The sequence below is a fragment of the Polypterus senegalus genome, chromosome 5 (genome assembly GCF_016835505.1).
Source record: "Polypterus senegalus isolate Bchr_013 chromosome 5, ASM1683550v1, whole genome shotgun sequence".
NCBI lineage: Eukaryota > Metazoa > Chordata > Cladistia > Polypteriformes > Polypteridae > Polypterus > Polypterus senegalus.
The window spans coordinates 152,388,865-152,406,310 of NC_053158.1; the positions used below are offsets into that span (position 1 = coordinate 152,388,865).

The 17,446-nt window shown below is 36.4% G+C and overlaps 1 protein-coding gene across 4 annotated transcripts in view; it reads right to left on the reverse strand.

Annotated features, from left to right (window-relative positions):
• Positions 1–17,446, reverse strand: part of LOC120529589 (collagen alpha-1(XVIII) chain-like) — a 258,159-nt gene that overhangs the window by 71,878 nt on the left and 168,835 nt on the right. For 3 of the 4 annotated variants that reach the window (XM_039753509.1, XM_039753508.1, XM_039753506.1), the window contains 5 exons: positions 11,387–11,452; positions 10,327–10,362; positions 3,812–3,874; positions 358–438; positions 234–269 (listed from right to left, as the gene is read on the reverse strand). In XM_039753509.1, the coding sequence (XP_039609443.1) occupies positions 234–269; positions 358–438; positions 3,812–3,874; positions 10,327–10,362; positions 11,387–11,452 (282 nt within the window). The remainder of the gene's footprint in view (positions 1–233; positions 270–357; positions 439–3,811; positions 3,875–10,326; positions 10,363–11,386; positions 11,453–17,446) is intronic. The other variant, XM_039753507.1, reaches the window with a different exon arrangement.

The following is a 17,446-nucleotide window of genomic DNA, read 5'->3' on the forward strand; positions in this document are numbered from 1 at the left end:
TGGAAATTGACTTACTTTGTAATTAATTTATTGTGCCATTAAATTATAGCCCTGCTCTGATCAGCAAAAAGGAAAAACAAGCACCCTAGGGAAATTTGTGTAGCCTGGGAAACGACAGTCATAAGCTAGGGTAGCAACACCATTTCACCTTTTGACAGTACAAAAGGATCACTCCTTGATTCTCTTTCAGTACTACTTTCAAACATAAAGGCAGTATCTCCTAAGATCCATACCATTGGTCCATGAGGTCCTGACATGCCTCTGTCACCCTGAATGAGAAACAACAGCATTAACACTTAAAATATAAACATCAGGCAGAAACTACATAAAATGAACAGTTTTTATAAGTCATATCACCTTCATTCCTTTTGGTCCAATTACCCCAGTCATCATAGACCCATCTGCTGCAATAACCACACCAGGTTCTCCCTTTTCTCCCTTAAAATATATTTAAATCAATGTAAATAAGTAAGCAAGTACTATAAGTCAACTTTTATTTAAATAACAATCTAAATATCTAAACCAATGTTACAAAATGCTGTATATAAAAATAAAACTAAAAGAAAAACAACAAAGAACAAATAATATCACATGTAAGAAATTTGTAAAAAGTTAATATGATGGCTATACAAAGGAAACAAAATCAGAAAAACTGATAATGAATAAATCGTGAACAGTCTTGATTTTATTCAGTGCATCTAAACAAGTCACTGTATACAGTACAAAGAAATGAACAGCACTAAATTGTTACATTTAAAAGAAATGAAAATAATGCAATAGAAACAAATTATCATCCTGGAAAGCCATGTGCAACCTCATACTGAAAATGTGAAATAAAAGTGTAAAATTAGGATACAAAATGTGAAAGTATATGAATGACACAGCATCATATGAATGCTCAGGTCTGGAATGTGGTAAACTGGAGGCTGCTGTATTGTAACATCTCACAGGTCATACTCACCCATACTCAGTACTCATACGCACACCAAACCAATTCAGTATCTCCCATCAACGTGACATGTATATTTTTGTATGTAGGAGGTAACTAGGATATTTAGGAAAATAAACAAATACATGCAGACACACACAAAAACATACAGTACACATGCACACAACACAGACAAGAGCAGGATGTGCACACAACACAAAGACTAGGTCAAGAATGGAATTCATCCAGTGTCTGAGGGAGATGTGTTTAGTAGTGCATCACAATGCCCTCCTCAAGGTACAACATTCAATTTGAAGTTAGTGTCCACCATTACTCAGAGAATGAAAGCAAAACGAATACTGTTTCTGTATACACATGACACTTAAATTTCAGAAGAAAATATGGATACGAGGCAACATTACCGAACGTTACCTGTTCTGTGCATTTATTCACAGATTATTGAAATCAACCTGCAGTTTATTTGAAGCACTGCCTCAAAACTCCCTACCAATTATGCAATTTGTGTTCTTCAGTCACCTGACATACTGTACATAGTGTACCTTTAAAAGGCTTCAGCTCCATTTACGTACTTAACGGAACATACTAAAACATAGATTTCACAGTACACGTGAAAATCACAATACAGAAATCTTCTCAAAATACCAAGGATAAATAACACTGCTGTAGGTGGTCATGGGTAAAGGTCCCCACACTTTACAATGATCTGCCTGTTGTAAGGTTGAATCTCTTAGTTTCTGCATAATGCAAATAAGTCTGCTTTTCTTAGGTACAAGTGTGAAGTTCATCGTTATCATTTGGTGCCAATCTCTTGTTCTTATTGGTAACAATCTTGGTGCCACTGCTACCCTGAACAAGCTGATTCTCCTGGCTATGGAGGATTGCATCTGAATATCAACAATGACAGACAAAGCAGATTTTACACATATGAACCCCAGAGTATGTTATGAAATTCTGCAGCAATTTTGAGAGGGAAATGGTGGCATTTGGCATAATTATGAAAGTTGCTTCATTATGTACATTTTTGTTTCGGTTTTCTAAATCAGTGAAAGCATTCCAAGCATGTCTTTTGTTAACAGTGCTATATAAAAATGCATAAAATGTAATCTAATTTGTGCTTTACATAGTCTCCTTTTCAATATTTGGAGCAATTAACTTAAAAGTAAACTAAGGTAGTATAAAGCATAGTTTTGATTACAAATCCATTTGTATGGACTAAATGAATCAAGCTTTTGACCTACTGACATCACCATCACTTCTTCTGACATGCTTCAGCAAGTCTTTGCTTTATTCATTTTGACTTACTGTTTGTGCTAGGAAATTGGTTCTACTTTTTTAATATAAGAAATGTCTGTCTGACTAGCTTTAAATCAAAAGTCTGACTTGGCTAGTCTACTTCATTATTTCTTTGGTAAGCTCCTTGATTGAACTAGTAGATTTTTTGGAATGTCGTCTTGCGTAATTAAGTGTTGTCCTTGGAGGCACTTTGTTTTGCTCAGGTCACTAACAGATTTTTGCACACTGCTGGAGACGTTGGACCTCTCCAGTCATTGGTTACAGTCTCAATAAAAAATTCCAGCCATGATACTGTTTTCACCATGTTTCAGAGATATAGTGCTATACTTTAGTAATCTGCATTTTTGTCTCCATAAGTTAGCCCTGCTCTCACACAAAAGTTACCTTTTGTATCATCTCTTTTAATACTATGCTCATAAATGTTACTGGCAAATTTCTGTACTTTTTAGAAAGTGGAAATCTAGTGTTTTCAGGTTTGGTTCTGATTAGACATTGGCACCTTGAGCTGGGCCTTCATTATTTTCCTGTCAAAGATGTCCTGAAGTAATTATGATTCCTTTATGTATGAACTGTGGAGGTGCATATACCATGCTACAATAAATGTACTTTGCGAGGGTTGGTGTGTTGGTCATGTGGTTTATCAACTGACATATGACTGACAGGACTGTCCTGCCACAGGGTAATAGTTTCAAAAATTGGGCCATTATAGTAATTCAAAATAAGCTCTAACAAAATATCACTTACATAATCTTATATTTTATTGCTATGAAGTAGGCTGACAAAGTTAGGTATGACTGTCTAGTAAAAAGCATAACTGTTACCAGCCTTGTGAATGACACATGCTTGTTATAGCTCTTGAAAGTAAAATGATCTGTTTTCTAATTTCATCACCCCAAACTGAAAAGCACAAACTCTGAAAATAATATGTAGCATATGATTTCTCTGAATTTGCGGTACAGCAACACTGGAGATGCTTTGAGCTACCACTTTAAAGTTTGGAGTTTGGTACATCAAAGAACCCTGACTTTAAAGCTCACAGCAGTCTTTCTAATCAAATTATGTATGGAGCAACATACGATATCCCTCTGAATGCACACAAAGTAAATAAACAGCGTTGCATGAACTGAGTCATTCAAATTTATCCGCACACTGAACCTTCCTTCAATATAAGAATCCAAAGACATTTAAATGCAAAGCAAAATCCAATATCTAATTAAATGGGAAGAAAACATGGCTAATGGGCGCAGTGGACTAAATATTTAGATTATATATCACAAAGCAGTCTAATCCCTTAAGATTATCGTAACCTTTAACTTTTGTACAATGAAAGCTATTAGAAACATGGGCTTTGTTTCTTTGCCATGCAGGTCAAGTTTCTCAATAACAACGTCATGGGAGCAAACCTTATAATTAACAGAGGTGCACCATACAATTAAAGCTATCTAATGTTGACAGACTTTACATTTACCACTTTTTTGTGCTGATTACCCACTATTTTCTTTTACATTATTAATGGGAATTGTATACTGTAGTGTGATATTTTAGCCAGGATTAATTTGATTTAGTTACCTTGACTCCTGGAGGTCCCTGAACACCTGGAAAGCCATGATCACCTTTTGGTCCCCGTGGGCCCTGAAAAAAAAAGTTTACAGGTTGATGCAAGTCTCTGTCCTCAGCTGCAGTTGTAGGTTTTGGAGAATAACCAAAATAATGGCATTTTGCAAGGAAGTTACATATATTCTTTTTTAGAGGGTTGCTTTTTATTTTATGGAAGAAGTTGGGCAATCTGGAAAAGCCTTAAAGCACAGTGATTCACTTCTAGATTGAGAGACAGTTGTTCAGGTTATTGAGGTGTTCAATAAGGATGGCCCTTTGTTTGATAGTTACTGGTGTTTCACCAAGATGAGACCTTTTGGAGTAGATCATGGGGAAGCAAGGGTTAGTATATTCTAACATGAATCTGGGAAAGGCTAGAAATCCTGGAAAGACCACAATCTGCTGCTAGCGAAAGGGTAATTTGGTCTAGTCTACTTGTATAGCTTGTCCCTTTTCATTGAAGCAAATACAACATGTGAAAGTATCAGGGGAGCTCTCTAAGGTTAATGCAATGTTAATATCACTAATGTGTAATAAGAAAGGAATATTACTTCATCACCAGAGAATGTTAATTTTAACTGCTAATTTACTTAATTTGAAATGCAGATGTGTTCAAGAAATAATTTTTTTTTAACTATATATATTCCTATGGATCAGATATTATTTAATGATTTGTGGGTGAAACAGTAATGGAATCACAGATCTGAATGAAGATATTTTCACTGCAACTGCCGAATGTCACATAATATGTGGCGAAAGTCTCTCCTGCAGTCATATGGAACAAGGCAGGAACTGGCCCTAGATAGGGTATGAGTCCATCACAAGACCCTATGAAACACACATTCATAAGAACACTCACATAGGACCAATTTGGAAACAGCAATTAATCTAACACACATCATGGCGGATGTGAAATAAAAGCTGGAGTGTGTGTTAGGAAACAGAAACAGAATTAGAAGGAACTTTCAAAGTTCTCACTGGCAACAACAGGCTGTGGGATTCAAGCCCAGATTGCTGGACCTTGAGATGAATATGTCATTCACTGTTTAACAAGCGATGCATAATAAATACACCTGAAATAAATCACAGTAAATAAAAATTAACCCAAAAAAGCATAACAACCACAGGTTAATTTAAAAATGTGTCATAAAAAAAATAAAAAACTATTTTAATAACAGGTCATTATGACTTCCAAAAACAAATTGTATACGTAATCACGTGAAAAAGGCAATGAATGCTATAGAGGTGAAGCACATACATAGTTTGTTATCTGATTGTGAAGCAAATATACCTAAAAATGCTACTGTATTTCGTAATTTGATAAGATTTGAATATTACACTGCAGAAGCATTATAGAAATATGAAGATTTTAAAACCTTATATTTTTAGAAATTCAAATGGTCTCTATTGTATGTAAGCTAAATGGTATCAGATCAGAGGCAAAAGAAGACACATCATTATTTTCAGAATTATAAGGCCCAATTCAATATACAGTGGGATGCAAAAGTTTGGGCAACCTTGTTAATAGTCATTATTTTCCTGTATATCGTTGGTTGTTACGGTAAAAAATGTCAGTTAAATATATCATATAGGAGACACACACAGTGATATTTAAGAAGTGAAATGAAGTTTATTGGATTTACAGAAAGTGTGCAATAATTCTTCAAACAAAATCAGGCAGGTGCATAAATTTGGGCACCGTTGTCATTTTATTGATTCCAAGACTTTTAGAACTAATTATTGGATCTCAAATTGGCTTGGTAAGCTCAGTGACCCCTGACCTACATACACAGGTGAATCCTATAATGAGAAAAGAGTATTTAAGGGGGTCAATTGTAAGTTTCCCTCCTCCTTTAATTTTCTCTGAAGAGTAGCAACATGGGGGTCACAAAACAACTCTCAAATTACCTGAAGACAAATATTGTTCACCATCATGGTTTAGGGGAAGGATACAGAAAGCTGTCCCAGAGATTTAAGCTGTCTGTTTCCACAGTTAGGAACATATTGAGGAAATGGAAGACCACAGGCTCAGTTCAAGTTAAGGCTCGAAGTGGCAGACCAAGAAAGATTTCAGATAGACAGAAACGACGAATGGTGAGAACAGTCAGAGTCAACCCACAGACCAGCACCAAAGACCTACAACATCATCTTGCAGCAGATGGAGTCACTGTGCATCATTCAACCATTCGGTGCACTTTACACAAGGAGATGCTATATGCGAGAGTGATGCAGAGGAAGCCTTTTCTTCGCCCACAGCAGAAACAGAGCTGCTTGAGGTATGCTCAAGCACATTTGGACAAGCCAGCTTCATTTTGGAATAAGGTGCTGTGGACTGATGAAACAAAAATTGAGTTATTTGGGCATAACAAGGGGCGTTATGCATGGAGGAAAAGAACACAGCATTCCAAGAAAAACACCTGCTACCTACAGTAAAATATGGTGGTGGTTCCATCATGCTGTTGGGCTGTGTGGCCAGTGCAGGGACTGGGAATCTTGTCAAAGTTGAGGGACGCATGGATTCCACTCAGTATCAGCAGATTCTGGAGACCAATGTCCAGGAATCAGTGACAAAGCTGAAGCTGCGCAGGGGCTGGATCTTTCAACAAGACAACAACCCAAAACACTGCTCAAAATCCACTAAGGCATTCATGCAGAGGAACAAGTACAACGTTCTGGAATGGCCATCTCAGTCCCCAGACCTGAATATAATTGAAAATCTGTGGTGTGAGTTAAAGAGAGCTGTCCATGCTCGGAAGCCATCAAACCTGAATGAACTAGAGATGTTTTGTAAAGAGGAATTGTCCAAAATACCTTCAACCACAATCCAGACTCTCATTGGAACCTACAGGAAGCTTTTAGAGGCTGTAATTTCTGCAAAAGGCGGATCTACTAAATATTGATTTCATTTCTTTTTTGTGGTGCCCAAATTTATGCACCTGCCTGATTTTGTTTGAACAATTATTGCACACTTTCTGTTAATCCAATAAACCTCATTTCACTTCTCAAATATCACTGTGTGTGTCTCCTATATGATATATTTAACTGACATTTTTTATCGTAACAACCAACGATTTATACAGGAAAATAATGACTATTAACAAGGTTACCCAAACTTTTGCATCCCACTGTAATATTGAATAAGCTACATTTTTTAGTTTGTCAAAAAACAGAAATGCAAACATTTAGATTGAACAGTGTGCTGGGAAAGATATTTTTTTGTAAAAGTGCGCTGCCCACATTTTTTTTTCTTATCATTCTGTAATGAGAATTTTTTTGTTGTCAATGGTTAAATGGACTGAATTACACAAAAGTCATGCTAATGTATGGGGACTTTTTTCCCTGTTGATGACCTTCATTTGCAAGTAGACACATACCAATTTACTAAGTAAACTGTGAAACACACGATTTGTTAATGGTAGTTGGAACAATTGCCCCTTAGTCATTTTCTCTTTAAAAGTGAGAGTGCTAATAGACTCCACCTTAACAAAAACTCACACAAATGAACGTGGCAACACTTTTAGTACCTCACTTTTCAAACCTGGTTTAATATATTAATAGTAATATTCTCTAAAAGGACTGCAAACAGTTCATATAATTGTAGTACACTATAAAGCAATTGAAAATGTGATAGTTCTAGCTGGTGGAAGAGCTCTAATTAAAGAACTGTGTTCTTATTAAGCATTTTTGTCAAAAAATGTATAGTATTAATAGTAAATTTAAGGCAAAACTAGTGGGGCAAGCACCCATGGCATCTTCGGCGCCTCGACCTTCCGCTAACTAAATCACCTAAATACAAACATCGTTGTTATGAATAAATTATTTTTATTAATAGTTTGTTCCTGTGATCAAAAATATAAACCATGACTTTCTTGATATTAAAAACCACGACTTTCTTGATATTTTAGTTTATAATTTAAAAATAGAATAAGAATCTGAAAATCTAACATCATCACATTAAAGTTCGATAAACTCTGAAAAGAATGATACCAAACATATATATGTAGATTTTAAAATAAGCCCATTTTAAAGTGTGACAAAAAACGTGACATAAAATTGTTGCACAAAATCGTTGCACTTTCAGGCTTAGGATTTTATATATAGAGATCAGATATAAATAATGTGCTGCTAAAATAAAAATGATCTCAAAACAAATTAAGTTATATCTGCAAAAATAAAGCAATACAACTTCTTGAAACACATTTTCAACGTTGGTATATACCTGTAATGCCTAAACAACAAAGCTGAATTTTCCCCAAAATGTGTACTTCATATATTTTTTATGTGAAGTGATCAGCACAGAATTAAACCAATAAGAAAGGTTGTACATAATGTTTTGTAACTTTGTTTTGGCTTTAGTCTAAATTAACAAGAAATGCCTGCAATTTATCTTGTGCTAATTAGGAATCCATAATGAACATCCACAGGTGGTTAAAACATGGGAAGAGACGATGGTGCTAGCAGCTACACGAATTGCAGGTTCTGAGAAAGGCTAAGCAGTTATTGAAGAAGTAATGAAAATGGCCGAATGGGCAGGAGCTGTAATGATACAAGTAGGCACACGATCTTGTTTTTTGCTGGCCCAAGGCTGTTTAAGTTCACTGGTTATGCAGAAAATCCAAGAATACAGAAAATGCAGAGGATTCAGAAAGTATACAGAACGCTTCATTTTCTGCACACTTTATTGTGTTGTGAATTTAATTTTAAATGGAAAACTTTTCATTTTTGCCCAACAGTCTACATGCAGTAACCCCTAATGACAAAGTGAAAACATGTTTACAGAAAGGTCTGCAAATTTATTAAAAATCAAAAACTTTAAATTTCTCATTTATGTAAAGTATTCAGACTATTAACTATGGCACTATAAATTGTGGCCAGGTACCTGCTGCAGAGTGCATGTGACTGCAGACTAAAGTGATAGTTCACCTTTCAGCAAAACAATAACCTACAGCATACAGCCAAGACAATGCTGGAGTTACTTCAGGACGTCTGTCACTGTCCTTGAGTGGCCCAGCCAAATCTCAGGACTAAACCCCTTAGAAAATGTTTGGAGAGACCTGAAGATGGTAGTTTACAGACAATTCTCGTTCCATCTAATGGAACTTGAGAGGATTCGACAAGAAGAATGCAATAAACTGTCCAAATTCAGATGTGTAAAGCTTGTAGATACTTACCCAAGAGGACTCAAACCTCTTATTGCTGTCAAAGGAACTTCTACAAATTACTGAAATAAGGGTCTGAATACTTATGTAAATGAGGTTTCAGTTTTTGATTTTTAGTAAATTTATAAATCTGAAAACATGTTTTCACTTTGTCATTACGGGTTATCAAGTGCAAGTTGGCGGAAAAAAAATTGCACATTTATTCATTTGAAATGAAATTTAAAATAAAATACAATACACAGACAGTGAATGAGTCTGAATATTTTTGAACCCACTGTACATCTAACTGCATTGTACGCAAAAATTCGTCGTCGTATAGAAACTAAGTATAACACAAAAAGGCCTGGTATGAGGGAGAGAGCACATCCCGTGACATACTATGGCTCTGTGCAACCCTGTAGTGGACAAAGTGGGTTAGGAAAATTACCTATGCATCCACTTTCTGAACTTGCTTATTCAAATTGGGAGTGAGAGGTGAATAAAATGCTAGACTGCTATAATAAATGTATGCACTGCATGTAGGTTTGCCTGAAGAAAGGATGAATTCAGGCAAGAATAATTTCAAGTCAGCATCTGACCCCGATGTTTTCTTAGTGTACTGTAGAATAGCAATATTTATAGTTACAAAACCACTGTTACAAGAGAATATAAATAAGAAATAGCAGAATCATTTTCAGTTTTGTTTTTCAATTAAAATACATCGTACTGTATATTGTGACATATAAAAGTATGGAAAATGTTAAACTAAATGCTACAAAGTAAGTATTTTTTCTTGAAACATTACTTTGTTGTAGTTGTGTTTGGGACACTTCCCAAATATTTAGTGTTAACCTGAAAACACTCATTAAAAGATAACTATAGTCAGCCATTACATTTTGTTATTGATATAAAAGTTATTAATTGTGTGTTAGAAACATAACAGTGATGTTTAATTGTAGCTTGAGCTTACAATTACATTTTCTAATCTAATATGCCTAGATGTTGACTCTGAGTGACAATTACAAATGTAATTTAAGAGTATGTACTGTTTATGCTGTAAATAATCTGTGTGTAACAGCTATGCACAGTGCAACGATTAACCTTGTTTGGTATAAATCATTGGATTCTCATCATTTACATCTTCAGTGAGTGGTGACAAGATGGAAATGAAAATTGTGCAGTTCAAAAGTCAGCAAAAGCAGAAGAGTGCCTGGTATTAGTTATCAAAGCCAAAGTCTATTTAAAGAATACATAGTGCACTGCATGTGCAATTCTCATTAACACTTAAGATTACTTTCTTTTTTGTTGCTCATAAATGACCAGTAGTAAAACAATCTTAAACATGCTTACAGGAAATCCGGCTTGACCCGGCATGCCTTCAGGACCCTGCAACATGCAAAACAGAAGCACAAGCAAGTAGAAAGAAGCAAATATGGCAAAACAAGCATCTGCTCATTTAAACAAAAAAATGCACAGTCCAGCAACAGCAGGATAATAATTCTTTGCAAATGTTTTGTTTCAGACTTCATAAATCCATGCATGCCTTGCTATCAGTGGAATTGAATGTCTTGTTCAGAAAAACAAAAATATATTTTAAGTATTTCTACACTACTGAAATCACTTGTCTAAAAACAAGCCACCTTACAGACAGGTGGCCAATAAAATGTTTTCATATTGGAGCTGTCAGCCATGGTGTCATGTCATAAGATGGCTGTCATGCAAGGCCATGTGGCTTGAACAGTAAAAATCATTCAAAATCATCTAGCAGAATAAAAAATAAGACTACTGCCTTAGGAGATGACAACATGACTGGACTACACTGACTAGGGTTCTGGGATCATGAGAAGTTAATAGGTTGGAGAAAATAAAAAGGTGTTTTCTGTACTGCATTTAAGGAGCAAAAGGCTGGGTGGTCCAAGTCAAAGATGTGGATATGAACTTGTGTTCTGTTTATGGATTATGAGGCAGCTGCTTACTTTAAGAATGTTTTCTTTTTATTTAAACTTTCTGTGTCCTACATAGCCCCATTACACCATCACACATAAATAGCTTAATTATAAGGTCGCAGAGCTGATGGAAAGACTTTTATCTTTGATTTAATGTTGAACAAAGTGTTAACAGTGGAAAGCTGCCTGATGTAGCTTGGACCAAACTTCTATTTTTAAATAAAAAACAACATGCTACTATTATGCAGTTCAGCAAGGCTATGAACATACTTCCTAATGTTTTAAAATTATACAATAAATGAAAGACTGTAAAAGTTATGGTAAATGGAGGCTGGTAAATGGAAAAAGGTCCACACATGCATCAAGACAGCAAACATTTCCATTCATGAATGGAGTATTGTTAATCAAAGCATGTCTGATGAAGCATGCCCATTCATAAAGTTCTGTAAGGATTAAATACTCACAGGTGGTCCTGGTGGCCCTTGTATTCCAGTAAAGTTAAATATTCCATCAGTGTCATTCAACATAAACTACAGAAATCAGCAAAACAGAAAAACAAATATTATTACATTTTCATAGTTCTCAAGCTATAAAATATGCAAGTAATGCTGAAAGTAAAAACAGGTATTTGGGATTATGATTATTGGACTACCTGCACACCTCCATTATTTGTACTTTTTATGGCACAGAGACCATGTACTCACAACCTACTAAAAGAAAAATATTAAACAAGTTAATGGAGCTGTCCTTACTAAAAGTCTGCTTCAGAATTGTCCTCAGGACTATGTACCTATACAACACTTAAGTTGAACAAGACTTCATATTTAACTATGCTACATACTTCATGCAATCTAAGAAGATGTTCTGAAGCTGTGCTTCTCATTTTTCACACGGTCCTGATGATTACTGATTCATTTTTGTGGTATCCACTTCCTAGAATTATTTATACAGGAATCTTCAGTCAAAATGAAGTATAAACTGAAGACCAGGCCTCATTTGCTGGCATTGAATAAATGCCCATCCAGTCAGTGAGTCATTTTCCAACCTGCTATATCCTAACACCGGGACAAGGGGGTATGCTGGAGCCAATCCCAGCCAACACAGGGCGGAAGGCAGGAACACATCCCAGACAGGGCGCCAGCCCACTGAAGGACACACACACACCCACACACCAAGCACACACTAGGGACAATTTAGGATTGCCAATGCACCTAACCTGCATGTCTATGGAATGTGGGAGGAAACCCACGCAGACACAGGGAGAACATGCAAACTCCAAGCAGGGAGGACCCAGGAAGCAAACCCAGGTCTCCTTACTGTGAGGCAGCAGTGCTAACACTACACCACCATAGCCCATGCCCATCCATTGTTGTTAAAAATATTTTGCTGTTTTTAAAAAAATTATCCTTTAACAGAAGCCTTTTTTTCTGCAACAAGCATTCTTTTACTGTCTAGCCTTCTGAACAGTCAATGTCCCAACAAACATTTCCTGTGGTAATAGAAGCAGTTTTGCATCATATATAACATCTTGAACAATGCAATTAGGTTTGGTCCATTTGGACAATTTTACGCAATGCAGAAGTCTACTTACTTGTCTAGGAATTTTATTTACTAAATTTCTACCAGAATGTGTCCACAAATTTACAAATTGAAACCATCACATACAGACCATTGCAAGTATTCAAAGCCATCTATGAAAGGAAAATGTTCATCCTTCTATTTTTAAACCCATTTAATCTAGTTCAGGCTTGTGGGGCTCTGATCCTCCACCAGCAGAACTGGATACAAAGAAGAAATTAGCACAGGACAGGGCCAGTTTAGTGTTGCCGTTCATTTTAACGAACACTGCAATTTACACAGTCTTTGTTTCCTCACCATTTTCTGACCCTTCTTTCTTCAATATGTTGTCTGCAATTCTCAGTTCCAAAAACAGCTAATTAAACCATGGATGAAATAATGCATTTTTCTTTCAGTGTGGAATTAACTCTGACCCTGAATTCAGTAAGTGAAAGAAAATGGGATGATGAATTAAAGCAGGTTTTTGTTCTTCTTTGCATGATGATGTACACCTACTTTAACTCCCTCACTATCCTCATTTTATACCATACTGTATACCTATTCTACACCCTTTTTATCAACATGCTGACTAATTTACTCCATATATTTACTGTTTCTGTTGATTTTATTGTGGAGTTTTTTTTGTGTAATATCCCCTATTTATTTTTTGGCTGGTTTTTGAAAGTGTTACTTTAAAAGTTGCTATAAAGAATTTAAACTGTCTAATATAATTTTGATAAAATAAATAACTGGTAGTGACTGAAACTCAAATAGTGTGCTTACCAAAGAAACAATATTACTTTTGATGGACACAATGATCTTTTTTAAATACCAAATTCCTACCTGTAATTTCGTTAATCATTATGATTTTAAATGTATTCATTTTTTATTAAACAAGCTATTTTCTGTTTTGCTCTGCGTGACAATTTTGATTCCCAGATTTTAGGGCATATTAATAGAGATTGTAGTTTTTGTTTTGAGAAAGCAAACACTTAAGTGTTACAGAATATAATTTCATAGTGGGATTTCAAAGGTTTTGGAGTTTAAAAAGTCTGGCATTTACGAGTATATTGGAGTGGTGGGTGTAAAGATGTTGAAGAAAGAATGGGGTGGAGGCGGAAGAAAGATGGAGAACATGGTAAAGTTGAATGTAGGGAGTTCAACTTGTACCAGTCTGAGAAGATAAAGGAAAAGGGTGTAAGATTAGACTGATGATCTGCAATTGGATCAGGGTATGAATCTCACTTTAATGAATTATTTTAATTTGTGCTGTTTTTGTTTAAGTGTTAATCTATGTCAGTATCGAATGGGTAGACCCTGCACTCCACCTGATATTTTCCCACAACCCTGTTTAAATCCTAGTCTGATGATCACTGTCTGTGTGGAGATTGTATGCTCTTAATGTGTCTGTGCAGATTTCAATCTGGGTACTCCTGTATTTCTTCCCACAGCCAAAAAGATGTGCTAGTTAGGTTGATTAGGATTTCTAAATTAGCCCAAATGAGTGATATAGGTATGTATGTGACTCTGTACTGCAATTAAGTGTCACCGTGTATAAGTTAGGTCCTGCCTTCCTCCAGATGTGTTCAGCATACTCTCTGCTTCAATGCGACTTTGAACTAGATTAGGCATGTTAATCATATGGATGGATGAAAGTATGTCTTCTGTTAAATCAGTTGCAACAAAGCAATCTTTCTGCCATCTGTAACTACTTCTAGATGACTTACAAGGACAAAGTCAGAGATACTGACATTTACTTTGGCTAATAGCAATGAATTAGATTAAATGAGAATGGGATATTCTCAAACTTTTCTACAAAGAAAACAAAATTATCAACATGAGAATTTTTAAATGGAAGCAGAAACATTGGCAAGTACTACTCTGTCGTGCATATTATACTGGAATTTTTCTCAGGGTATTTTCCACATAGATTTGGGAAACTGGAGAATAGAAATAGGAGTAAGGAATACATCAGGTAAGCTGATGTGAGTTTTTTATTCAATAATGATGTTTGGCATTTTAATACATTATTTTCTGGGATTAAAGCAATCCCAGAAAGGGACAACGTGATACATATTTGTCGGACATGTAAGTGTGAATTTCACTGTACCCTGTATTCATGAAAGAATTAGTAGTAGAATTACTATCACTACTACTACTACAGATACTGCTTAGAAAAGAAATGTGTCAATATATATGCTTTTGCTTCCATTGTGGAATAAGGTCGGCCAGTCATCCCGGCCAATACTCCCAGGCTGCTAGGTGGAGCGCTCCCTGCAGCATGGAGGTGCCCCAAATGCCAGCAGGGAATTATGGACAATGGAGGTTTTATCCACAGCCCTGCTGGAAACGACGGGGCCGCTAGAAGGCGCTAAAAGGAGGGGCAACTAGTATTTAGCCTACAACCCGGAAGTGCTAGGAAGTCACATGGACTGCAGGTTCAGAAGCACTTCCGGGTCACGGACTATAAAAGGACTGTGGGAAATCCCAGACGTCGAGCTGAGGTGGGTGGTGGGGCGGCAATGCATCTGGGAGAGTGGTGGATTATTGATTATTGTGTTTATTTATACGAGTATTGTGGAGAGGAGGGTGCTTTGTGCATTGTATTGGTCAAATAAATTCATAATTTCGGCTTATATCTGGTGTCTGATCAGAGGGTTCAAGGGGACGGCAGCGCCCCCTATCTGTCACACCATATATATGTTTTTTTTACTGTATAATTGTTTACCACTGCATACTTACTTGTACTGAATTATGTTATAATTAAACCCTCAACATCTTCTAAATGATCAGTAGACAGCATATATTCTTCAACAAGGCTGTTACAGATGCATGAGTTTTCTCTTACATTCTCAGATGCACCCTATTACACTCCAAATAGAACTATTAACCATATGAAAACATGAGTACATGAAACTATCTTCAAATGTTCATTCAACACTGTACTTCACAAGAAGAATCTTTGGATGCATTAAACATTTTCGGAAGGCACTTTGTTCAGTTCAGGATTACAGCAGCAAGAACACAAAGCTTTGACAGGGCACCGAGCCAGTCCATCATAGACAACACTCTTCTATACTCGCTAATTAGAGGTATTCTAGGGCTGTTGATTAAATATGCACTCTTGGAATGTCGGAGGAAAACTGATGCATCTGAACAAAAACTCAGATAGACATGAGAAGAACATGCACTCTTAAATGCAGTAAATGGGCACAAGATTTGAATCCATCACTATGGAGCTGGGGGTGGCACAGTGGCAGCACTGCTGCCTTGCAGTTAGGTGACCTGGGTTTGTTTCCCGGGTCCTCCCTGCATGGAGTTTTCATGTTCTCCCCATGTCTGCATGGGTTTCCTCTGGGTGCTCCGGTTTCCTCCTACAGTCCAAAGACATGCAGGTTACATGCATTGGTGATCCTAAAATTGTCCCTAGTGTGTGCTTGGTGTGTGTGTGTGACCTGAGGTGGGTTGATGCCCTGCCCGGGATTTGTTCTTGCCTTGCGCCCTGTGTTGGATGGGATTGGCTCCAGCAGACTCCCGTGACCCTGTATTAGGATATAGTGGGTTGGAAAATGACTGACTGACTGACTATGGAGCTGTAAGACAGCAATGGTAACCACCATACTCCATGATCCCTACTTTTAAATCTGAAATGTTTGTTAGCAGTTTCTTATTTTAATACGTTCTAAATAAAAACTGAAGTATTTTGCAACCATACCGCAACTTTGTAATACCCTAATTTTTTTTAAAATATCTACTGTATTGACTTTTCAAAAAAGTACATTAAACAATACACAGTTTTATTTGTCTCCTTTTAGCATGTATCCTTCCCCCAGATTAAATTTTAGAATGTAATGAGCAGAACAGATATATCTAGAATCTAGATTTCTCTGGAGATGGAAAGAAGTCAATGTGGTATTCATAACCAGATGACTAATTCTTGAATCAAAGCATCTACTGCCAGGAATGCAGAGTCCTTTTGGTATAAAGGTAGGAAACCTAATCAATTCTGTCTTACACTTTCAAGTTAGGATAATACAATATGCCACAATATAAAGAGACCTAAAGCAACCTCAGAAAGAGTATTACATGAAGACTGTTGCTTGACGTAGAAATGGAATAACAACAAAATATTTACAGGTTTTCAAAAAAGTACACAAAGACAAAATCTATTGAATTTCAAAAACTGTTAATAATGTAATGCAAGCTGAACATCATTGGAGTTATTGATTAGGTAGCCAAAAGGAAACTTTGCTTTCCAAAATTGACTTTACTCAGTGCAAATCTGCTAAAGACTATCTACATGATCCTGTGGTTTTTCAGAAGAAGATTCTGTAGTTGGTTGGATGAGTCCAAAATTGGACTTAGTGGCAATGCTTTCGTGTAAACCAAAAGAAACCCTGACCACCATTAAAATAACTTTATCGCCACTGTGAAGTATGTTGGTGGGAGTGTTGGGTTACTTTTCTACTCACTGGCATAGACACTTTCCTGTTATAAGTGCATGTGTTAATTCAAGTTAATACCAAAATATTCTGTAGGACAGTACAAAAATGTTAGCATCAACTTTGCAAAATCAATACAAAACATTTACTAACAGTTGTGACTATGCCATATGGGGAAGAGGGAAGTCACTACAAACACCCCTGAATAAGAGAGAAGCCCACACTGTCAGTTAGAGTCTAACTCTGTTGATACAACAAAAACTGGTGATAATTTTTGACAGAAAACGAAGCTTTTCTCGGCACTAGACACAGTAAGGCAATGACAGACACCAAACATCCCAGGTTGATAAGAAGTAGTACATAAAATATTAGCTGATTGGGAAAGAGGGAACCACTTGCTCATTTGAGATCATTGTCAGCCTGGGAAATACCTTGGAGACATGACATTTTAAAGGACAAGCAGGGTTCAGACATGCAAGAAAATCATGAGGAAGCTCTAGACTGTTGGCCTCATAGACACTGACT